This window comes from Anguilla rostrata, unplaced genomic scaffold (genome assembly GCF_018555375.3).
Source record: "Anguilla rostrata isolate EN2019 unplaced genomic scaffold, ASM1855537v3 scaf0948, whole genome shotgun sequence".
NCBI classification, from domain to species: domain Eukaryota; kingdom Metazoa; phylum Chordata; class Actinopteri; order Anguilliformes; family Anguillidae; genus Anguilla; species Anguilla rostrata.
In genome coordinates this window covers 50,310-75,151 of record NW_026986312.1, presented here as the reverse complement: position 1 = coordinate 75,151, position 24,842 = coordinate 50,310, and the positions used below count along the sequence as shown (strand labels likewise).

At 43.2% G+C, this 24,842-nt stretch overlaps 1 protein-coding gene across 1 annotated transcript in view; it reads right to left on the bottom strand.

Annotated features, from left to right (window-relative positions):
* LOC135246848 (protein NLRC3-like) overlaps positions 1-24,842 on the bottom strand; it is a 50,382-nt gene that overhangs the window by 9,932 nt on the left and 15,608 nt on the right. Inside the window, exon 4 of the mRNA XM_064320125.1 lies at positions 19,477-19,587. Within this exon, the coding sequence (XP_064176195.1) occupies positions 19,477-19,587 (111 nt within the window). The remainder of the gene's footprint in view (positions 1-19,476; positions 19,588-24,842) is intronic.

The following is a 24,842-nucleotide window of genomic DNA, read 5'->3' as shown; positions in this document are numbered from 1 at the left end:
TGCACAAAGCAAGTTCTGTCAGGAAACTCAAAAATCGCAGCTGACCAATCGGTTGGCTCCATTAACCGCATACTCGCGCGTTTCCACAATCATCCAATTGCATACACATTACATTACATTACAGGCATTTGGCAGACGCTCTTATCCAGAGCGACGTACAACAAAGTGTATAACCATAACCAGGAACAAGTATGACGAAACCCCTAGAGAGAAGTACCGGTCCAAGTACAGGGAACAACCGCATAGTTCAACTTGGACCCTGATGGTTAAACTGATTAACACTAACAACGAGAACGGCAACAACGCAATCTATGGAAAAATCAAAATAAATAAAAATACAAGTAGTCGTTAAGACTGGCGCATCAACTAAGTCACCTATTAAACAGCTGCCTAGTTACAACCCTAAGTTTTAGTCATTTACAGGGGGGAAGGGAGGGATGGGGAGAGGTGCAGCCTGAAGAGGTGGGTCTTCAGTCGTCGTTTGAAATGGGTCACAGTCTCAGCTGTTCTGACCTCCACAGGGAGGTCATTCCACCATCGTGGGGCCAGAACAGACAGGAGACGTGTTCTGGAAGTGCAGGTGCGAAGAGGGGGAGGTGCTAGGCGTCCTGAGGTAGCAGAACGGAGGGATCTGGCTGGCATGTAGGGTTTGAATATCTTGTGAAGGTATGCTGGGGCTGATCCCTTGACTGCCTGGTATGCTAGAACCAATGTTTTGAATTTGATGCGAGCTATAACAGGCAGCCAGTGGAGGGTAGTGAGCAGGGGAGTTACGTGGGAGTGTCTGGGAGGTTGAAGACCAGACGAGCCGCAGCATTCTGAATGAGCTGCAGGGGTCTGGTGGCAGATGCCGGTAGTCCAGCCAGAAGAGAGTTGCAGTAGTCCAGGCGGGATAGAACCATTGCTTGGACCAGGAGCTGGGTTGAGTAGGTGGTGAGAAAGGGGCGGATTCTGCGGATGTTGTATAGGAAAAATCTGCATGCCCGGGTTACTGCTGCAATGTTGTTGGAGAGGGACAGCCTGTTGTCCATCATCACTCCGAGATTCTTGGCGCATACACACAACACTCTTCTCTTACCCATCCAATCACAGGCACACATCACCAATGGAGCGCCTTTTTAACCCAAAAATCAGAACTCTCAGTGCTGCTGCTTGCCTGCGCTGCTTTTGCCTGCTTCACTGCTGCTGCTCAGAACTGCACTCACCCTCCACCACCCCATCATCACCTACTGTTTGGATCTGCTCCTAGATACTGGGGGGTTTACTGGTATTCCTCCTGTTTATTAGGGGAGATGTATAGTACTCCCTGTTAGATAGGGTAATGCACCCTGGTGCCTGCACTAATACCTGAAGCAGATCCATTCACCGCCAAACCCGAAATATGTATTTACATATCCAGGTAAATATTTTAGTACGTACTTAGCCCCTGAAGAGACGTGGGTGATAATATTTTTTAAAATATTATTGCGATCCCTCGCAAAAAAAATGTAAAAAATTAAAATAAAGATACAAGAAGTTAGCTGTTAGACTATTGTGAATACATATAGCCTACACTCCATTCCTCTGACACACACATTATAAATACTTAGATAATATGCATTTATATTGGTTAGCGAGGGCTAGTTAGACCATTCTGAATATGTATAGCCTTGCAACACTCAGTAAGACTTCTGTCACACACAGTACATAAACACATAATGTGTTTATTTACACGTGTGTGTTAGTTAGAGAGGGACAGCTAGCTAGACTACTGTGAATAGCCTACTCACAGTCATTCCTCTGTCACAAACTGTCCCTTGCTAGCTATATCTTATGCTCAGAAATTTGTGCACAGGAGCAAATATTAATACATATGCCTAGCATTGATAGCTATGCAGCTGTCAGGGTAGCAGGGTTGATGACTGGGTTACCAGACTGGGGAACATTCCCCTAAATGTAGGGGATTAAAAGCATTATTTGGGGAAGTATTACAATAAAAATGTGTTTGGGTCAATGACAGATGGGGGATTTTAAAAGGAGGTATGGGGGGAAATTGTGAGAAATTTGCAGAGGTGGGTAGAGTAGCCAAAAACTGTACTCAAGTAAAAGTATTGTTACTTTAAAATAATAATGACTCAAGTAGAAGTAAAAGTAGTCATCCAAATAATTACTTGAGTAAGAGTAAGAAAGTATCTTGTAAAAAGACTACTCAAGTACTGAGTTACTTCATATAATCTGATTTAATGTTGAAATAAGCAGAGCAAGATGAACGTAAAAATACAAATGTAAATGCTTGTCCAATAGAAATAAACAAAATATAAAATAGCCATGTGCAAATTCAAATATGGCCTAAATCATATCCCTTTAAATAAAACAATACACAGGAGGTTCGTCAGAAGAGGAGGATTTTCACTTTCTGTTGTACTCTATTAAGTCTGTATACCTCATCAGTTTGTTGGGGTGAACCCTCCGTTGACAGAAAAAATATCAATGAGGCTACAGGGGATTTATCCATTAAAATAGACTCATCATCACAACAAAGAGGAGCCTGCTCAAATTCAAACAGAAACTTTATATGTGGAAAACATAAGGCTTTGTCGCACCATTATTGTACCTTATGATGCATTTATCCACAATATTCCAAAGTCCCGTGATGCCTTGCGCAGAATATGTGCAGAACTTCCGGTTTAGCGTGAACAAACATTATGTATGCTATGCAATGCTATGCAATGTTCCAGCGCTCACATCATGACTGTTGCATGCTTCACAAAAACTATTACACTACTAACTAACGCTTACATTACAGTGTGAAATATCCACATTAATACCAGTAACCTATTTAAACACACTCAATTTCAAAAATAACGTATATAACCGAAGTATTCTGAACAATAATAGCCTACTTACATAGCAATGATGAAATCTTATCTGTGTTCAGTAGATGGAGACAGAGACAGTAAATCAACAGTGCAGTTCAATCCACTTCTGTTTTGCTCCAGAAAACTATGTCAGCTAGGTCTATCAGCAAACATGCGGCTTAGCTATGCCCAGATGTCCTCAATAATAATAGTATTTCCCAAGAAATTACGAATAATAGTTGACCACGTTTCGTGAGTGAATGCATAAGTGAATGCGATGATAAGAAAAATTTTGGTTACGCTGACCTAAAAAACGCTATTCCAAAAGCAAAATTAGACATGTTATACATCGTTAGAAAGCTTATACTCTCACCTACTGAATAAATGAATTGTCAATCAAGCCAGACTGTACTAAAAAGGGCGACAACGCCTTAACTCTCTGGGGTCTAAGGGTAAAATGAAGCACACTGGTGATTGTGCGATGCTCTGACATTTGTGTAAATTTCATCAACTTTATATACAGTGATTCCAAAGTGTTTCATATCTTTGTTTTCAGCACAAACTCAGCTACAACAATATGGAGTAAGTAGGTCATAATAATGTGTGGATTGTAAACTGCTCTAAAAACATACAAACTGTAAACAGTAGTTTTGAACATGCACAGGAATGTTGTAATAAAACACACTAAACAATTGTGAATAAGACTTTTGGTCACTGAAATGTGTTCTTCGAGGTCTTGGGTATCAAAAGATGACAAAACATTTTAGCAAATCCAATGAGAAATATAAAATAAATTGCTAAAAGTTAGTGTTGTGACTACTATTTTTCAACACCAGGTGAGAATGGGAGGGCAAATGGCCTTTCTGTAATGAATATGCATTGGGTAGGAATACCTGCCAGCTAAGTAGGCTATTCACACCTGGCCGCATGCCTCCCCACCACTAAGACAAAGACTCAGTGAGCCATTTAGAAGACAGAAACAAAGACAACTTTTGATTTTAGAACATTTATTGAAGTAAACTGCATGGAAGATGAGATGAGACTGGTGTACTCTTGCAACGTCTGCCTGGCCTCTTAGCTAGTGGTGAACTAGGCCGTGTTTCCTGATCAACATCTCTGCAAATATAATAAAAACAAAATTGTTAGGAAATGTGAAATCAAATCAAACTTTATTTATATAGCACATTTCCTTCAACAGGTGAAAATTAAATGTGCTTTACAAAAAAGGGACAAACCACTAACTAATGAAAACAAAATTTATGAAATGTGACATCATATACAAACAAAGAACCAAACAAACACAACCAGACGCAGAGAGGTAGCCTATAATTTTGAGAAGCAATGGTTAGAATCATTCGTAGTGTGGGAATTTACAAGCGCGCATATTAGTGAATATTCCTACAAACACACAGAGAATGTAATACATCACACATTTACAAATAAAGCAAGCTATCAATGAAAAAACATTAGCTTAACTAAATAAACACTGATATTCCAACTAAACTACACGCAACTCATCAATAACAATGCCTCAATCTGAACTAGGCTAGGTCTGTTTAGCTAAGTGGTTATTTTATTGCTATTTCCCAAACTTACTTAGAGTATGCTAATATCGATTGTGCAAGGACATCAGTTTTAGAATCCTAGCCACGCCACTACACGCCAGGCTTGAGCTATTTATTACGAATATGATCGAAAAACATACAGTCTACCTGATACTTCTAACACAACCAGACGCAGAGAGCCTAGCCTATAATTTTGAGATGCAATAGTTCGAATCGTTCGTAGTGTGGGAATTTACAAACGCGCACATTGCTGGATATTCCTACAAACACACAGATACGTTGCAATACAGTACACATATTTACCAATATGATCATAAGAAAAATACTTACACATGAAGTTGATCCTCAGCTGGATCAGTTCGCTGTTCGAAATGACACCGCTCTTCATCAGTGTCTGCTTCCGGACGGACCATTTTCCAAAATTAAACGAAATGTTCACCTCAAAAGAAGTGAATTAGGCGACACTCTGTGACATTCTATCCCGCTTTCGCAGACATTTCTCACATGGATCTCGCATCGCCCCTCCTTTAGTCTCCTTCTATGGAGAGTAATTATAATGTTGTTAACATGTGAATGCGATTTGGGCGGACTTCCTGCTGAGCGAAATTCACATAGTAATGAGTAAAGTTTAGCGAAGCATACATGATCTAATTAATCAAATTTGGAACATTTAAAACAATTTATATTATTTGCCAATGGGCGCATTGGAAAGTCGTGATTCTAAGGTTTCTGTCAATGTTTTTGTTGCGTCTGTATGATAACAGCACGTGAAGTTAATCATCCAAATAGAAACCCCCAGAGGGTTAAACAAGGCGTGTGGTATTAGGCACAGCTATTTTGGAAGGTACCGAGGCATCACAAATGCGCGTATATTTCACAAACGGATTGTCCAAGACAATAAATGACCACTCAGTCAAATAGTTAGATATCCACAGCCAAAACTAACCTACAACTTACCGCCACATATATTCTCAAGTTCGAAGTTGATTTCTTGTAGGCTGAAATGTCCACATTTCTAGGCAGACAAAGAAGGCAGCGCATACTGTAAGTAAAACATAGTTCGAACGTGAGGCCAGGGTGTTCTGCCTCCTACGAATCACCCGCCGTTGATTCAGCCATTGCTGTCGCCACTCATCCTTCTGTGTGCTGTGACTGGCTACGTTTGATTGGTGAAACGAAGTCATTTGGGGCTGTGACAGAGCCAAAGCAAAGACCAGTCAGCCTCTTTGGCTGAAGTCTGTCTGAGAGAATGAAACAAACAGAACGTGCATTGAATAAAAAATGGGTAAAAAATAAAAGTAACGAGCGGAATGTAGCCGAATATAACGGAGTAAAAGTAACATTTTTTCTTCGCAAATATACTCAAGTAAAAGTGAAAAGTATGTTGCATTAAAACTACTCTTACAAGTACAATTTATTCAAAAAGTTACCTAAGTAAATGTAAACGGAGTAAATATAACGCGTTACTACCCACCTCTGGAAATTTGTATGGGAGTCAGTTGAAGATGGGGATTTTGAGGAGTTTGGATGTTGAACTACCAGTTGCTTCCTGGAATGATCAGTTTTGTGATTCGACCTGCTTGTGTTTTACTGTGAACTTGGCTTTAAATATAAAGATGTCAGCTGGCTAGACTAATCGATCAGCTTTACTTTGAACATTCCATTTAACAAGCAACAGTAAACAGATGTGCTAGCTACATCATACGGCCTCATAGAATTGCGATTAATAAAGGCTAACATCACATTAACCCTTGCTTCGTGTAAGTCCGATCACCACTGCAGTGAAGTTAACAGTCAACTGGCTACGATTCCTGCGAGAAATGTGTAGTCACGCTGAAGTGCACACGTGTCGTCCACGATATAAAGCTCCATTTTGCACTGCCTAAAGCTACTCTTAGCAACTAACATTGGGACATGAACATGTCATTATTTTTGATCCAGTGCTCAAACATTTAGAACATTTGCTTAGATTTTAATTCATTATTCAGCTGGGGATTGCAACATTAGCCACTTAGCACGCCAAGAACTAGATAACATTAGCTGGCCTAGTTAAGAACCCATCTGATTAAGAACCTATCGCTTGCTGGCTAGCCGATAACCAACCCATTAGCAGTTGCTAGGCTTCCTGTTGTAGTATTTGTAGGATGAATGAGGATGATGCTTGTTTCATTAAACATTTATTGACACAAACTGGGATTCATCATTGTATGTACAGAGGTTACCTGTAAGACATGACTAATGTAAGAGACTGACAAGTGACACTGCACTATTTTAGTTTGTTTACTTTACTGCCCTGCGTATGAACACGCATATAAAATAGTCAATTTATATGACACCTGGCTGTCTACTGCTGCTAGATTGACAGAAGTGCTATGGAGCATTTAGATCTTTAAACAAATAGGTACTTAACTATGTAGTTAGCGCCCTAAGTGGCTAATGTTGCAATCGCTAGCTGAATAATGAATAAAGTTAAGCAAACGTTGAGTTGCTTGATCAAAATAACGACGCTTCCTTCCTTGTCATCATAAGAGGACAGCCTGAGGGCAGTTCATCAACCCTGCCAATCCTGACAGAAGCTCTAGCCAGACAGACAGCCAGATACGAAGATATAGAGATCTACAGTATTCACACTCAGTTTTTCGCAACTCTGCACGTCATGTTACCATACATTTCCTTTGGCAAGTCAATTAGGGTATCTACTTTGTTCACATCAGAAGGCATTTTAAAACAATGGATTAGAGACAGATTTATTTCAGCTTTAATTCACTATATCCGAAATCCAGAGGGTCAAAAGTTTACATACACCAAGTTCATTGTCACTTTAAACAGTCTGGAAGATTCCAGAAATTGATGTCATGACTTTTTAGAAGCTTCTGATTAGCCAATTATCATAATTATGAGTTAACTGGGAGTTATTTGGCACCTGAGGCTGTATTCAAGGGCCTACCTTTAGAGCCACTGCCTTTTTGCCCTTGATACCATGGGAAAATCCAAGCCACTCAGGTAAGAATTCAGAAGACAAATTGTGGACCTCCACAAGTCCGGTTCCTTGATAGGAGCAATTTCCAAACAACTGAAGGTACCACGAGCATCTGTACAATCAATTGTATGCAAATATAAAAATCTTGGGACCACACAGACACTGCATCATTCAGGAAACAGGCACAAATTAACTGCCAGGACTGAACAAACTTTGGTCCGAAAGATTAAACTGAACCACAAGACAACAACAAAGGAACTGGTGAAGGAGTTGGAGGCATGAGGTACAAAAGTATCTACATCCACCATTAAGAGAATCCTACATCGGCACGACCTGATAGGCTGTTGCACAAGGAAGAAGCCCCTACTCAAGGACTGGCATAAAAAAGCCGGAATGAAGTTCGCAGGTGATCACCATGATGAAGACTTAGCCTTTTGGAGGAATGTTCCCTGGTCAGATGAAACAAAAATCGAACTGTTTGGCCATAACTATCAGCGCTATCTATCATGTATGGAAGAAAAAGGGTGAGGCATTTAATCCGAAGAACACCATCCCAACTGTGAAGCATGGGGGCAGCATCATGTTGTGGGGGTGTTTTGCTGGAAAAAGGACTGGTGCACTTCAGAAAATAGATGGTATCACGAGGAAGGAGGATTATCTAGAAGCAACACCTCAAGACATCAGCTAGAAAGTTAAAACTTTTTCGCAACTGGGTCTTCCAGCAGGACAATGATCCTAAGCATACCTCCAAAGTTGTAATAAAATGGCTTAAAAACAACAAAGTGAAAGTATTGGAGTGGGCATCACAAAGCCCTGACCTGAATCCCATAGTAAATTTGTGGACTGAACTCAAAAAGCGTGTCTGAGCAAGGAGGCCCACAAACCTCACTGAGTTACACTAGTTCTGTCAGGAGGAATGGGCAAAAATTCCGGCAAAGTATTGTGAGAAGCTTGTGGTAGGCTACCCCAAGCGTTTGATTCAAGTTAAACAATTAAAAGCCAATGCCACCAAATACTAACAAAGTGTACGTAAAACATTTGACCCACTGAAAATCTGATACACTACATAAAAGCTGAAATAAATCTGTCTCTTAGCTATTATTCTGAAATGACCTCAGATGGAAATGAAGTAGATTCCCTAACTGACTTAACATGGGAAGTGTATGGTAACATGAAATGTGTGCAGCTGTGAAAAATAGAGTTTGAATGTCTTTAGCCTAGGTGTATGTAAACCTTAAGGCCTGAACTGTATGTAAGAGTTTCTGTAATCCAAAATGCCTCGGCTCATATTCAAGCTAAGACTGCTAGCTAGGTCAGGTGCCATTTTCAACAAGAAAGTCTTTCTACATGAAATATGTTGTGGCAGGGCTCGTTTTGCGGGAGGAATTCAGGGCAATTAGAGGACCACGCCTACTGGTTAAGCAGACACACACCTGGATGATGTTACGAATCAATCCAGGATTTAGAAGTGTGCTTCTTTCCACAGTAGGCGTCTGAGACCGGGATCCCCCACGACGGTGAGAGAGAGCACGTACAGACCAGAGAAAAGGCTGAAAAGCGCTCGTATAATTTCATTTATTTTGGTCTTTGTTATTTTAGTTTATTGTTTTTGTCCAGATCACGTGAGGGTGATGATCGAAGCTTCTTTCATGTTTGTGTTTAAATATGCTCTCTCTCACTATTGAAAATAAAACTCTGGAGTTATCTGAAATTCCCGCATCTCCCTGTGTCCAGCTCTTCTGTCCCTAACAGGGTGATCACGGCATGTGACCTATGTAAATAATGCTCTTGCCACTGTTGTGCAGGTGAGGCAAGCTAAATTGAAAATGCCTAAGCATTGACCCTTCTCTGGATGCAGGGAAAGCAATATACTTTTTTCTTTTCCCAAAAATGAAGAGAACTACAAGAAAACAACACTGAAGTTAGCTCCCGATTTGAAAATTCCAGCCCACCGTAAATCGGTTGTGTTATATGATTGAATGTTTTCACAGGCTTCCTTACATGTTTGCAAAGGTCATAATATGCTACGGCTTGAGAGAAATTGAACAATGGTGGTAATGTGAAATTATTTTTTTAAATTATGTTCTGTTCTCACATGTCTTTTTAATGCTGTAATATGGAAAGATCAGATAAGTGTCATGCATTTTGTTTTCTCCTCAAAATCTAATGGTCTCACCATTGCATCATGTACTGTATGTATAAGAGAACAGGAACTAATGTACATGTGAAATGGTGTGGATGAAATATCACTGCACTGTACGCAAATAAAACTCCAAACTGTCTATGTAAACAAATACAATAATAAAATCCTATTGAAAAATGATCATAAGGCATGGCAAATTCTCCTCAAAATTTAAACTCTTAGCGCAAAGCCCCTAGTGGTCGGCACGCCGGCGTGCCGAAATTATGAAACTCAGACATTCGGTGCTACTGCAACCAAAGTATGAGTTAAAAACGAAAGCAGCGTTGTTTTAGTTTAATTAGTAGCGATACATGACAACTATGCAACTATGAGTTTCGCAGCCCACCATTATCGCTCTGGTCGTTCATTTAACATGCACCCCCCCCCTGCAGTCTCATCTACAAAACACCCCCACCCTTGACATAATGGACAATATTTATGGTGTCAATTCAATGCCAATAATCACGCGAGCAGATATTCACTGTGCGAGCACAAAACCACTTTCGCAGCAAATTTCAACACCGAGCGTAAAACAGTGAGCGGCGCAGCTGATTCTCCTCGTTCGCGAAGTATTTCTCTCGCTCGCGAACAGCCACTTTCTCCTCGCGTGAGTAAAATTTATCTCATAAAAACACGTTTTCAACGTACAAATATGCAATTACTCACACATACAAGACATACCCGTCTACAACTCATTCATTCAGAATCCAGGCCTGCGATTCAAAGTATTGATATCAAAATGAGCCAAGTTACGGTACTACAAACAAATAGGCTATCTTGCCTCACCAAAATTAAATAAGATGTATTCCAAAGCAATGCTACCCAATATTTCCTCAATTCTTTCAAGTCACTTGGCCCTATGTGTATAAGCATGCACTACATGGGCAGGCCAAACATATGTGTGGATGGCTTTCTCACAGTCAAGATTAGAGAAGAAGGTATTGTACGGTAGCCAAGTGAAGAAATATAGTTAGTAGAAATGGCAGTGGTGAACTGGTGTAACTTTTTAATAAAAGGAATACATTTGCCGTCATGGAATGCATATGGTTGGCCGTGAGCGAGTTTTGGTAAAGCAAATATAAGCGTAAGAAAACGTTAGTGTAAAAGAGTAAAGTATCTGCCCGAGGGCGAGGCGGGATTCAATCTTTCAACCGGAGGTTTACCAGTCTGTGACTTTGTTAGTGCAGCACCATGACATAGCTATGCAATGCGTGAAATATCATTAGCAAACCTGTCCGTGGTTTTAAAGAAGAACACAGGCCAGTAAGCACAGAAGAGCTCCCGTTGAATCCATATGGCTTTGCAATATTGTAGCCGGTTAATAACTGAACATGCAGACAGTACGTCATAATGCAGTGTATACGTTCGGTGAACGGGCGGGTAGATATGGTGCAAAAGTAATAATGGAGAAGTAGTAGACAATTATCAGTGAGGGTAAAAGCAGGTTAAAGAAACACATTCCTAGCTGGGCTTGAACCGAGAAACCCTGTGTTCCCAAGACTGTAACCTTACCCACTAGGCCACGGGCGTAGGGGTATTTTGTGTGTGTATGCGAGTTTTGATTGGATCGTGTAGGTGAAGATTTGGCTGGTGTCGGTAAAATGTCAATGGGGAGACATGTTGTTAGTGGGATAGGCGGCAGGAAAAATAAGAAGAAGAAGAAGAAGGAGAAGAAGAATGAGAAGAAGAATGAGAAGAAGGAGAAAACACAAAATCCCCTTAGTTTGGGGCTTTATTGTGTGGACATGACATTGTTTATGAATTCTGTCTGTTGAAATGGGGTGAGAATGTACAGAATTTAATGTTTTTAAGGGCTGAGTGTCTGTGGCTTTGTGGTTATTTCTGTGGGGAACCCTGAAAAGTGCCAAACTCTCGGTGCTGTATAGGTATGGGGCATGCCCCGCCAAGGCGTAACTAGGCGGGATGGCATACCTGCCATCCCAATAAGACATAATGATAAAGGGAAGAAACTTTTTTTTTTGTAATAGGATTGCCGGGGGAGGGGCTTGGGCTCTATAAGCCAGAGGAAAAGTCCTCCTAGGGCGGAATTTCTATTTTCTGTGTGTGCTGAATGGTCATCTAGACACGCAGCTTATTTCAACAAGTAGGGCCTACTAGGCATAGCCTACTGTGTTTTGTTTACTTGTTTTTGTTTTGTTTATGGTATTTGTTGTATATATATTTTGTTGTGTCGTCACCTGTACATATTTGGCACCGGTTCTGGGTTTGAAGCACGTCTCCTGTAAATAAACCTGGGTGAACAGAAGTTTTTGTCTCCTGCCACTCTTTTGCTGCTCCAACTGCCGCCGGACTCCCTCACAACAATATTTGGAGGGCTCTAGGGAACACAGTAATCCTGCCTTATTCATTAATGATAGAAGTGTATCATTCCTTGGGACATAATTGGATAAGGTGCATGCGACACCAGATGGGGCAAACCTGGTGGCACCCTAAGCTAGGGGTAAACAGTCACAAATATGTTTGGAGATGTATCACATGTGCACGATGTAATCCAGGGCCCACCCTTAAGACTAAAATGAAACAGCCAAGATTGAACCAGGTTTTTTGCACAGTTGCAAATTGATTATATAGGGCCAACTGAACACTGAAGAATAAACTAACTAAACAATTCTACGAGGGAAGGATTGGGTGACACAGCTACTAGCTGTGCTTCTCTCCATGAGAGCAGGACTAATTAACCCTAATGAACTTTCTCCCATTGAGGTTCTGACAGGCCGCCCCATGAGGACTCCAGGGATTTATGCCTCACAGGGGGGAGTTGCATGTTATGGGAGATAAGTTAGAGAGTACTGCAGGCTCCTGTCACAGTGTGTTCCACAGGATCCCAGGGCAGAGCCAGATGCTGCAGAAGAGAAAGGTGAAGAGTGCCGGATGAATCCGGTGGACCAGGTTCTGGTAAAAGCTTTCCAGAAAAATTAACTTGAACCTAACTGGACTGGACCATACACAGTTCTGTTGACCACACCATCAGCAGCCTGAGTCTCTAGGATTCCAGGGTGGGTTCATTTGTCACGTTTGAAAAAATACAAGGGTGAGGCTCAACATGGGGCACAATAATCCCCGCCTACCCTATGGCATCCTAGGGAGCCTGTTCGTTGTTGCGAGTCTCTGTGTTGAAGACACACTGATTCCAGACATCAGAGTATGCGTTAGTGCCGACGGGTGCAGTTGCACGTGGGACCGCGACTTCAATCACATTGGATGGGGATCTTTCTGGTGTCTCAAGGATATGTGTGGTATTGCTTATTGTCATAAATGTGGTTATTAGAAACATAACAAAATGGTGCATCACTCCTGTTGCAATGTTGTTATGAGAAATGTTACTGGTGTATTAGTGTGGAAAAATTCAAGGGTGTGGGTTGATACTGGTATGGGCTGGGAGATTGCATTAAGTTACAATGAGATATATGGGGAAAACTGGGTAAAGACAGAAGCGGGACGGTAGGAAGATGGCTGCCCCTCAGTGGAAGCAATTCATAAATTCGCTATCCACTCACAAGGAGAGCTGACCATCAGATGTTTTCCTCCAGGGAAGCCAGGCTCTCGTCCAAAATTGTATGCCGGCCCCAAGTTTGGTCTGGTCCCGAAGGAGACCCCTCCCAGCCCTGGTAGGAGTATCAGTCCAACACTCCCTTTGTTGATTCTGTATATGATCATGTAGAAAAATCAATTCAGATGTTACGTGTCTGATATGTTGCAAAGTTATCTGCCTGTTACAATCCTGCAGCACACAGAGAACACAGGCACTTGGTGTCTGATGCTGCTGAATGAGGAGGGTCACAGGGTCAGCAGCAAGCGCAATTTCTATGCCTATAAATTCTAACAATGGGGCCTGGGCTGAAAATTTGGTAGCAGATGGTACGGTGTTGGTGGCAAAGCAGGGACTTCTTTCTAACCAGACTACATGCCATCTAGCTTCTGCTACACAGGATACTGGAGAAGCTGTGTCTGTTATGCTCCATCATGTGTTAGAAAGTATCCAATTGTTTGACAAAGCACTGCTCGGGAGAACGTTTGCACCCGCAGAGAGGGAGGTGTGTTATCGGCCGAATGCAGTTCAGAGGGCGTGGCAACCCTGATAGGAGACCGGCTCGCATCCCGGGTGCCGGGCTGGGTGAGAGCTGCAGTCATAGCTAACCAGAAAATGCCACCATGGGTGAGGGCCCGGGAGGGGTCCCTGTCGGTAATAGGGCTCTGCCAGGAGGACAACACAAGCGTTCAGTATGTCATCAGTGACGGCCATAAACAGGTAGCTTTCCCCCAGGAGCAGTTTTCCACAGTAGGGGATGGGTGCTTTGCACCACTCCCAGAGAATCAGGACAAGCCCTGTCATCATCACTGGGACCTGATGTAAAAGTTCAAGTATTATCAATATTGAATGGAGCCATAGCAGTGCGGGCAAACTCCACAGTTTGGTGTGGGCGGCCCCCTCGGGGCCTTCGCAGCGACTTTGCATGACGCCTGAAACTTCTTACTGCATTAACCTTCTGGCACTTCTGTTTCTATAGGATCTATCCCAGTAGCTCCTGCGTAACCACCAGCAACACCATGCCTAGCCATGTCCATTGGGAAATAGATCCTGATAATTCTTTTAATAAAGCTCTCTGCTATAGAGGCTAAAATAAAATAAAAACGATAGAGGAATCTGGGGCAAAAATATTGGACCAGGCAAGACTGGCCTGAAAACAAATAGCCTACAAGTGAACTGCGGTTTTTCTGGATAAAAAGGACTATAGCATTTACATTTCTCATAGATTTCATTTATATATTCAAGGGTTTATGATCTATGTGGAGTAGCAGAAAAGTTTTTAGAATTTTTTTTCGACTCTACTTAGACCATAAACCATTTTGATGATGTATTGCTGATGCTAATGATTATATCAAAATCAATAAAAAATTTGATCGCAAAAACAAAATTCCATATGTAATGTACTTACTCTGCAGTCACTTTTGGCATACCCAATAATTGCATCTTTATGGCTCTTTGTCAATGTAAGAGTTTCTGTAATCCGAAATGCCCTGCTCATATTCAAGCTAAGACTGTTAGCCAGTTCAGGTGCCATTTTCAGCTCAATCTGTCAAGCATCCACCTGAAACTTGGCGGCATATCTGACCACCCGATGCTGTCTTTACGTATACTATTTTGTTCAGCAGGCATTTGGTTATCTGAACAGCGATTTTACTTATAAGTCAGTCAAGTTACAGAATGAATTAAACAAGACTGTCACCTGCCCATGTTTGGGGCAGACACTATCACCTTATTTAAAGCTAGGCTCAAAACGTACCTTTTTAGTCTCCTATATTTGAGGGGCAGGAGTGGGTGATGGGCATAGCTATAGAGTCTCCGGTGGACTGAGCGGTTAGTGCTGTCACTGGATCATCATTGGTAGTGCTGTGTTAAGCTGAACCGGTCATGGTCTGGTGAGGACTGTCTCAAGCCTGCCCTCATGGCTGCGTTGGCCCTGCCACTGTTTCCTTAGCTATGCTGCCATAGCCTTATTCTGCTGGGGTTTTCTTTATCGCACGACGGCACCTCTGTCTCTTCTGCTCTGCTTGCAAATCTATCATTTGAACCCGCTAACAATTTTTCTTTTTGTCTTCCTCGGCTCTGGGCACCTGCCCGCAGCTCTAGCCCTATACCAGCTAGACCAGCTGGGCACCCCCGCCTCCTGCCACTGTTGATTCAGCTGTTGATGTAGCACCAAGCCTGTCCCCCTGTCTGACCCTGCCACCCATCGGTGTTCCTGCCCATCTCTCTATGTGACCGGAGTCACCTTTGCTTGGACTTAATTAATACTGGATTGGCTGTTATTATATTATAAAACAGATAAATTATATATGTTATAATTTATCTGTTTTCATGTAAGCCATTCCCATAACAAACTGGTGCCTGCCGGCGGCAGATGGGTTCCCCTCTGAGTCGGTTCTGCTCAAGGTTTCTTCCTGTTATCAGTCAGGAGTTTATCCTTGCCACTGTTGCCCTAGGCTTATTCTTTGGGGGCCGGATCTCTGTAAAGCTGATTTGTGACGAAGCTCCATTGTTAAAAGCGCTATACAAATAAAAATGAAGTGATTGACCTGTCAAATGAGCCCTCGTTGCTGACTGTGGGTCCTGCCATTTGCTAGTAACCTAAGTGCGTATCTGCCTCCACTCCCTGTGTGTAATGCAGATTGTGCTGACAAGCAGAGAGTGCATGCAGACTGAACCGAGCTCGCTCTCAAAACAGCTTAGCATTGTACTATGAAATTAATTCATAACTATGGTGGATCAAGAAAGGTTTTGCACTATGATAACAGTAATTGAAGAGCTTGAAAAGCAACTCTCAATTAGAGGCATTATTTCTATATTTAGAAAGTTCCGATTGGTTTGGAGAGTGTGCTCTAGACCATGTGAGAGCCCTACTGGTGGGCATGTAAGTTTACTGAAGTGAATGTAGTGTTCTCCTTATTATTTCTTCTTATTCACATCAAGTCAACATCCTGTACGCTACTCCTCCTACAGTTTTTCAGCAACACCTACCTTTTTTATCTCGTAGCTTCACCTAGTTGCTTGTGCTTTTCTTGTCAGTACTGCAAATATTTTTGAGATATTTACCATTTTTATTTATATTTTATTCATGTTTACCAAGAACATTTCCCATTAATTAACACTAGTGGAATGTTCGGAACGTAAACAACAAACTTGCAGCTGACATTGCAATCAGCCGCTGCAGCAGCGACAGATACAGACGTCTCTTTCTTTTGCAAAGCTTCTAATGGATGAAATCTCTAGCAAAGTGAGTAATGGCAGCAGCAGCAGCAAAGCAAGTTCAACTCAAACTAATATTAGTTTTCTGTTATAATTTCTGCTAATTCCTGCCAGCTACTGTAACATTTGTATTTCAACATTCAGCATAATGTTAACTGTTGTAAGAAATTAACTCCCAAAAACATGTTCACCTCAGTTATTTATTCAAAATATGTGATTTTGAGAGCAGAAAACTTCTTTTGTAGTGTAGATAACCTGTTCAAAACGTTATCTAAAATGTGCAATTTGGAAAGGTTTTGGGATGTCTTGGAAAATCCATTGCAACATTTCACTGCTTTTAGTTATCTGCACAACAATCTGTGAATTCTTTGCTGATGTGTCATTGTATTATTGTCATTGTGTCCTCAGCGCGTGTGCCGACCAGCTAGCGGAGGTATTCACCTCTATATTCAACCTCTCCCTGAACCAGTCTGCAGTCCCCACCTGCTTCAAACAGACCATCATTGTTCCTGTACCTAAGAAACCTGCCATCTCCTGCTGGAATGACTACCGCCCTGTAGCACTGACCTCCATCATCATGAAGTGCTTCGAGCGGCTAGTCAGGACCCACATCTGCTCCCTTCTTCCTGACACCTTGGACCCCCTCCAATTCGCTTACCGCCCCTACAGATCTACAAACGACGCCATCGCACTGACAGTGCACACCGCCCTCTCCCACCTGGATAAAGGAGACACCTATGTGAGGATGCTGTTTATAGACTACAGCTCAGCATTCAACACAATTGTGCCTGCTAAGCTCGTTCCCAAGCTCAGGAACCTGGGTCTGAACACCTCCCTCTGCAACTGGATCCTGGACTTCCTGACGGGCAGACCCCAGGTGGTGAGAATGGGTAACCTCACCTCTTCTGCACTGACCCTGAGCACCGGAGCCCCTCAGGGCTGCGTACTCAGTCCCTCCTGTACGCCCTGTTCACGCATGACTGTGTGGCCACACGCAGCTCCAATGCCATCTTCAAGTTTGCAGACGACACCACCATCCTGGGTCTCATCTCCAACAACGATGAGACCGCCTACAGAGAGGTCAGTGTCTTGGCAACATGGTGCCAGGACAATAACCTCTCCCTCAACGTCTGCAAGACTAAGGAGATGATCGTGGACTTCAGGAAGCGACAGGGGGGGGGTCACGCCCCCATTCACATCGACGGAGCTGAAGTGGAGAGAGTCTCCTGCTTCAAGTTCCTCGGTGTGGTCATAAATGATAACCTCACCTGGTCCAGGCAATCAGACGCAGCAGTGAAAACTGCCCAAAGCGCCTATACTTCCTGAGGAGACTCAAGAAGTTTGGAATGTCTGCTAAGACCCTCATCAATTTCTACAGGTGCACCATCGAGAGCATCCTCACTGGCTGCATTACTGCCTGGTACGGCAGCTGCTCCGCTGCTGACCACAAAGCCCTCCAGAGGGTGGTGAAGACAGCGGAGCGCATCATTGGCTGCCACCTCCCATCTGTGCAAGGCATCTACCACACACGATGCCTCAGGAAAGCACAGAAAATCATAAAAGACTTCAGCCACCCAGGCTATGGTCTGTTCTCACTGCTGCCGTCTGGCAGACGCTTCCGGAGCATCCGGGCACGGACGACCAGACTCACAAACAGTTTTTTCCCTCAGGCCATCAGGCTTCTCAACCAGCAACATTAATCTCTGGGATCACATTGATCACATGTCCTCCTGTGTATGCTATGTACGTTCAATGTACAATCTTATGCACATATTCATCAGCACTCCTGCAATTTATATATGGTTAATATTTAAATATTAAATACTCCTATTCCCACTGTCCATATCCCCCATCTGTACAGGCTGGTACTTATTTGCTGTTAATATTTAACACTATGTTTAATATTATGTGTATTTTTATTATGTGTGATATTTCTTGATATATTTTAGATATTTTCGATATTTTGCTCTTGCTTCTACGTAGTTGCTGCCTGCCATGTCACAAGAATTTCTTTGCTCAGAATGACCTGTGTTATACTGTGCACTTGACAAATAAAAACACTTTGACTTTGACACTCTGACTTTATTACTGTTTTACATTCACGAATGGCCCAGAAATACTTTCAAAGGATTATTGCAGAAAACAAAAAAAGAAAAAACAAATAAAAGCCTGTGCCGAAATTGGCTTGCTCTCCCCCTTGGTTACACGCCAGGTTTTCAATGGGCAGGGTTCATTGGGTGTTAGTTATGTAACAAAACCCTTAAGTCCAGTGAAATTCTTTCTACATGTAATGTGTAAATAATGCTCTTGCCACTTTTGTGCACGCTAGGCAAGCTAAATTGAAAATTCCTAAGCGCTGCCCCTCCTCTGGATGTGGAGAAAGCAATACATTCTTTTGTTTTGCCAAAAATGAAGCGACCTACAAGAAATGGGTTTTAATTCTGGAGCCCACAGACACTCCAGTATTACAATAACCAGTGCAGTTAGTATTTGCATTGCCCATTTTCTCTGAACAAAAGAACTTTTTGCAGAACGTGCTGGATCGGTAAGGATGCCTACCATTAGCTAGCGACAATTAAAACGTTTTCAAGCTAAGACATGTGGAATCAAAGCCTGTCTTTATTTGGGTGCAATGTCCAGAATTTGAGACCGCTATCGAGTGTAATGTTAGTGTACAGTAGCTCAGTGTTACAATGCTATTACAAGTTGAATAATCTTCAGGTTTAATCATACGATGCGAGCGCCTAGTTTATGTTGCTTTCTTTCATTTTGTTGGGTACTGCATGGGACAATCTGCTCTAACCAGCTCTGACCTAGCTAGCAATGAGAAACGGTTTACATACTGTATGATGTGTCTTACAGGTATGAATGTTAATGAGCGCAGGATACACACCCAACCTGCCCATGTCAGCTAAACAGGTTGCAATAATCTGACCGTGTCTATTACAATTCAATGGTTCAAAATTCGGTTAAAAACGTGAAATAAGCATTAAGAAGAAAATCTGTCGTAAATTCTGGGGAATATAACAACAATCTAGTTTCCTGGACCTTTAAGAGCACAGCAAACCAGGTGGAAATTGCCATTTTAAATGCTTGGGGTAAAGGGGTTAAACAGTAGTGTCAATTTAAGCCTATTTAATTACCTTTGATCACCGGGGAACTCTCCTCTGAAATTGCATGGATGATCCATTGAATGATCACTCTTCATAGACAGACAGCTGGGTGCAGGTGACCCTGCTCTTTCTACCTGGACCCTGTGAACAAAACACAGAGACAGAGCTTCCAGTTAAATTCATCTTCTTACCACAGCTCTATGTCACTGCACATCTGGCGATGACATAATAAACCCCACATACACCTGAAAGGTGACAGTGACACTGAAAGGTATATTTCCCTCCTGCCCCCTAGTGGTATGGGCAGCAGCGCCCACAGAATGAGGATAAAGTAAAGATTTGCAATTTATTAAAAAGGGGCTACAAACACGTCACAAATTCAAGCTCAACGGCTGCAACAGCCTCCTTTTTGGCCAACAACACCACTCGTTCCCTTATCAGCGCTAATGGCAATAAATGTCAGTAAAATGAAAGGAGCCTCCCCATCCCCCAATCACTTATTGCACACTAACCCACATCATAAAACATGTTTTTTATACTTTCCATAATTACTTTGCCTTTCTTATTTTTGCATGAAAAATGTATTCCATTTAAGCTGTCAGAACAGCACCTCAGATCACCAAAACAATCATTCAGAAAAACGTTTTAAATTCCATATGTAATGTACTTACACTGCAGTCACTTTTGGTATATCCAATACTTGCATCTTTATGGCTCTTTTGTCAATGTAAGAGTTTCTGTAATCCCAAATGCCCTTGCTCATATTCAAGCTAAGACTGTTAGCCAGTTCAGGTGCCATTTTCAACTCAATCTGTCAAGCATCCACCTGAAACTTGGCCGGCATATCTGACCACCCGATGCTGTCTTTACGTATACTATTTTGTTCAGCAGGCATTTGGTTATCTGAACAGCGATTTTACTTATAAGTCAGTCAAGTTACAGAATGAATTAAACAAGACTGTCACCTGCCCATGTTCGGGGCGCAGACACTATCACCTTATTTAAAGCTAGGCCCAAAATGTACCTTTTTAGTCTCTCCTATATTTGAGGGGCAGGAGTGGGTGATGGGCATAGCTATAGAGTCTCTGGTGGACTGAGCGGTTAGTGCTGTCACTGGATCATCATTGGTAGTGCTGTGTTAAGCTGAACCGGTCATGGTCTGGTGAGGACTGTCTCAAGCCTGCCCTCATGGCTGTGTTGGCCCCTGCCACTGTTTCCCTTAGCTATGCTGCCATAGCCTTATTCTGCTGGGGTTTTCTTTATCGCACGACGGCACCTCTGTCTCTTCTGCTCTGCTTGCAAATCTATCATTTGAACCCCCTAAAAAATTTTCTTTTCGTCTTCCTCGGCTCTGGGCACCTGCCCGCAGCTCTAGCCCTATACCAGCTAGACCAGCTGGGCACCCCCGCCTCCTGCCACTGTTGATTCAGCTGTGGCACCAAGCCTGTCCCCCTGTCTGACCCTGCCACCCATCGGTGTTCCTGCCCATCTCTCTATGTGACCGGAGTCACCTTTGCTTGGACTTAATTAATACTGGATTGGCTGTTATTATATTATAAAACAGATAAATTATATATGTTATAATTTATCTGTTTTCATGTAAGCCATTCCCATAACAAACCGGTGCCTGCCGGCGGCAGATGGGTTCCCCCTCTGAGTCCGGTTCTGCTCAAGGTTTCTTCCTGTTATCAGTCAGGGAATTTATCCTTGCCACTGTTGCCCTAGGCTTATTCTTTGGGGGCCGGATCTCTGTAAAGCTGATTTGTGACGAAGCTCCATTGTTAAAAGCGCTATACAAATAAAAATGAAGTGATTGACCTGTCAAATGAGCCCTCGTTGCTGTCTGTGGGTCCTGCCATTTGCTAGTAACCTAAGTGCGTTTCTGCCTCCACTCCCTGTGTGTAATGCAGATTGTGCTGACAAGCAGAGAGTGCATGCAGACTGAACCGAGCTCGCTCTCAAAACAGCTTAGCATTGTACTATGAAAAGAATTCATAATTATGGTGATTTGAAGAAAAGGCTTTTGCCCTGTGATAACAGTAATTGAAGAGCTTGAAAAAGCAAATCTCAATTAGAGGCATTATTTCCATATTTAGAAAATTCCGATTGGTTTGGAGAGTGTGCTCTAGACCATGTGAGAGCCCTACTGGTGGGCATGTAAGTTTACTGAAGTGAATTTAGTCTTCTCCTTATTATTTCTTCTTATTCCACATCAAGTCAACATCCTGTACGCTACTCCTCCTACACTTCTTTTGTAGTGTAGATAACCTGTTCAAAACGTTATCTAAAATGTGCAATTTGGAAAGGTTTTGGGATGTCTTGGATAATCCATTGCAACAATTCACTGCTTTTAGTTATCTGCACAACAATCTGTGAATCCTTTGCGGATATGTCATTTTATTACTGTTTTACATTCACGAATGGCCCAGAAATACTTTCAAAGGATTATTGCAGAAAACAAAAAAAGAAAAAACAAATAAAAGCCTGTGCTGAAATTGGCTTGCTCTCCCCCTTGGCTAAACGCCAGGTTATCAATGGGCAGGGTTCATTGGGTGTTAGTTATGTAACAAAACCTTTAAGTCCAGTGAAGTTCTTTCTATCTCATAAAAAACACGTTTTCAACATACAAAAATGCCAAGTAACTCAAAAGTATTGATATCAAAATGACGCCAAGTTATGGTACTACAAACAATATAGGCTATCTTGCCTCACCGAAATTACATAAGATATTTCATTTACATATTTCAAAGCAATGCTACCCAATATTTCCTCAATTCTTTCAAGTCACTTGGCCCTGTGTGTATAAGCATGCACTACATGGACAGGCCAAACATATGTGTGGATGGCTCTCTCACAGTCAAGATTGATTGAATAGGCGTGTATATGTCCAATTTGTATTGGTATGTATGTATTTCGCTGCCCAGGCTTTCTGTTGTGTGAATGATAGTATGTTTCTTGGTATAAGTGTGTGTTCGTTAATGTGAATGTAACATGCTGGGAGGGAAATGTCCCCATTGGGATAAAGAAGTTCTCTATGTATGTATGTACAATATGTATTTTACATGCAGTATGTATTGTAAGTGCAATTAGGATTCAGCTGTGCAGGACCCGCAGAAGTTCTCCTAGAGCGGGCTAAGTATCTGTTTTTTGCCATTAGTGTAGCTAGATTAGACTTCTACCTGTTTTGTAGTTTGCCCAGCATTAGTTTTGGTGTTTGTCTGTGAAGTGTAGTTTGAAGTGTAGTATCTTATTAGCCTCATTTGCTCTAACTGACTGCATCAAGCAGGTATTGTGTGGAGCTAGTTAGCTGCTGGTTTGTGGGGCAATTGCTTAGTCACCAGCTGCTTTTCATTTGCTAATTAGGGCTTGTAGTGTGGCTTGGAGCGACACTAGCATCGCTCCCTCCCAGTTTGTGTCATTGCATCTCTATCTTCTACCATCACCCTTCCTCTCTCTACTCCCTGTCCTCACTGCTATGCTATGTGTCCATCCCATCCCAACCTGTTCTCTACCCTACAGAACTCGCTTCTGCAGGCGAGGCCCCCCGCGGCGACGGAACCTCTCCAACCTTCGCTATCCCTCATTGACCCCCTGTGACAACTTCACGGTCGCAGGAGGGCTATGGAACTGCCAGTCTGCTACGCGGAAGGCTGACTTCATTTCAGCCTACGCGTCCCTCCTCTCTTTACATTTCCTTGCCCTCACAGAGACCTGGATCACACCAGGCAACACTGCAACCCCTGCAGCCCTCTCCTCCTCCTTCTCCTTCTCTCACACCCCCCGCCCATCTGGCCGTGGTGGGGGCACAGGTTTGCTGATCTCTCCCTCCTGGAAATTCTCTGTTCTCCCCCTCTCTCACCTCTCCATCTCTACCTTTGAATACCACTCTGTCTCAATCACCTATCCTGTTAACTTGTATATTGTAGTTATCTATCGCCCTCCAGGGCCCCTGGGAAGCTTCCTTGATGAGCTCGACACCCTGCTGAGCTCCTTCCCAGAGGATGGCACCCCACTGATCCTCCTGGGAGACTTCAACATCCACCTTGATGCCTCCCACTCCGCAGCCTTCCTGCCTCTACTTCACTCATTCGATCTCTCCCTAATGCACTCCCCACCAACACACAAAGCTGGCAATCTCCTAGACCTGGTCATCCTGAGGAATTGCTCCTCTTCCAATCCCACAGTGACCCCTCTGCACCAGTCTGACCACCACTTAATTTCCTCCTCCCTCCCCTCCATCCACTCCTACTGTCATGGTCCGCCGTAATCTCCGCTCCCTCTCTCCCTCCTCTCTCGCTTCCAGTGTCACTGCTTCACTCCCCACTCTTGAATCCTTCTCCAACCTTCCCACTGACTCTGCATCCTCCACTCTGTCTTCCTCGCTCTCCTCAGCACTTGACTCTCTCTGTCCTCTAGTCTCCAGGCAGGCACGCTCGTCCCCTCCCAGTCCGTGGATGTCTGACCCCCTCCGAACCAACCGGGCCAGCCTACGTGCAGCGGAGAGGAAGTGGAGGAAATCCATGGCTCAATCCGACCTGTCTGCCTACCAGTCTATGCTAGCTACATTTCTACCGCTGTAACCTCTGCCAAAATTAATTATTATCAAACAAAAATTCATAAATCTGCCTCTAACCCAGCTGTTAGAGCTTTCTGCTGTTCTCCATTTTCTCCTCTCTCCTCAGCACTCCTTCCCCACCTCAGTCCTCCCTCGCTGCAGATGACTTTGCAGTTTTCTTCGATGAGAAAATTGCAGACATCCGCAGCTCCTTCACGTCCACCACCACCCTTCCCCACTCCCCCATCTCTGTTCCCTCCCCTTGTTTCTCCACTTTCTCTCCCCTCACTGACTGTTTCCCAGCTCCTACTGTCCCACCGCCCTACCACCTGTGCTCTTGACCCCATCCCTTCCTCTCTCCTTCAGACTATCACACCTGACATCCTCCCATATGTCACCTCCCTCGTGAACTCCTCCTTGTCTTCTGGATGTTTCCCCTCTTCTTTCAAGCTGGCCCACATCACCCCACTGCTGAAAAAGCCCACTCTGGATCCCTCTGTTATCCAGAACTACCGCCCTGTCTCCCATCTCCCTTTCCTATCCCAAACAATTGAACGAGCTGCTTCTAATCAACTCTCCACTTTTCTCTCCCTGAACAACCTCCTAGACCCTTACCAGTCTGGCTTCAGACCTGGCCACTCGACAGAGACCGCACTCCTCTCAGTCAATGAGTCGCTTCACGCCGCACAAGCAGCCTCCCATTCATCTGTCCTGATCCTCCTAGACCTTTCTGCTGCCTTTGACACCATCAACCACCCCATCCTCCTGTCCTCCCTGGCAGCTATGGGGATCTGTGGCACAGCACTAGACTGGATTGAGTCCTACCTCTCCGGTCGCTCCT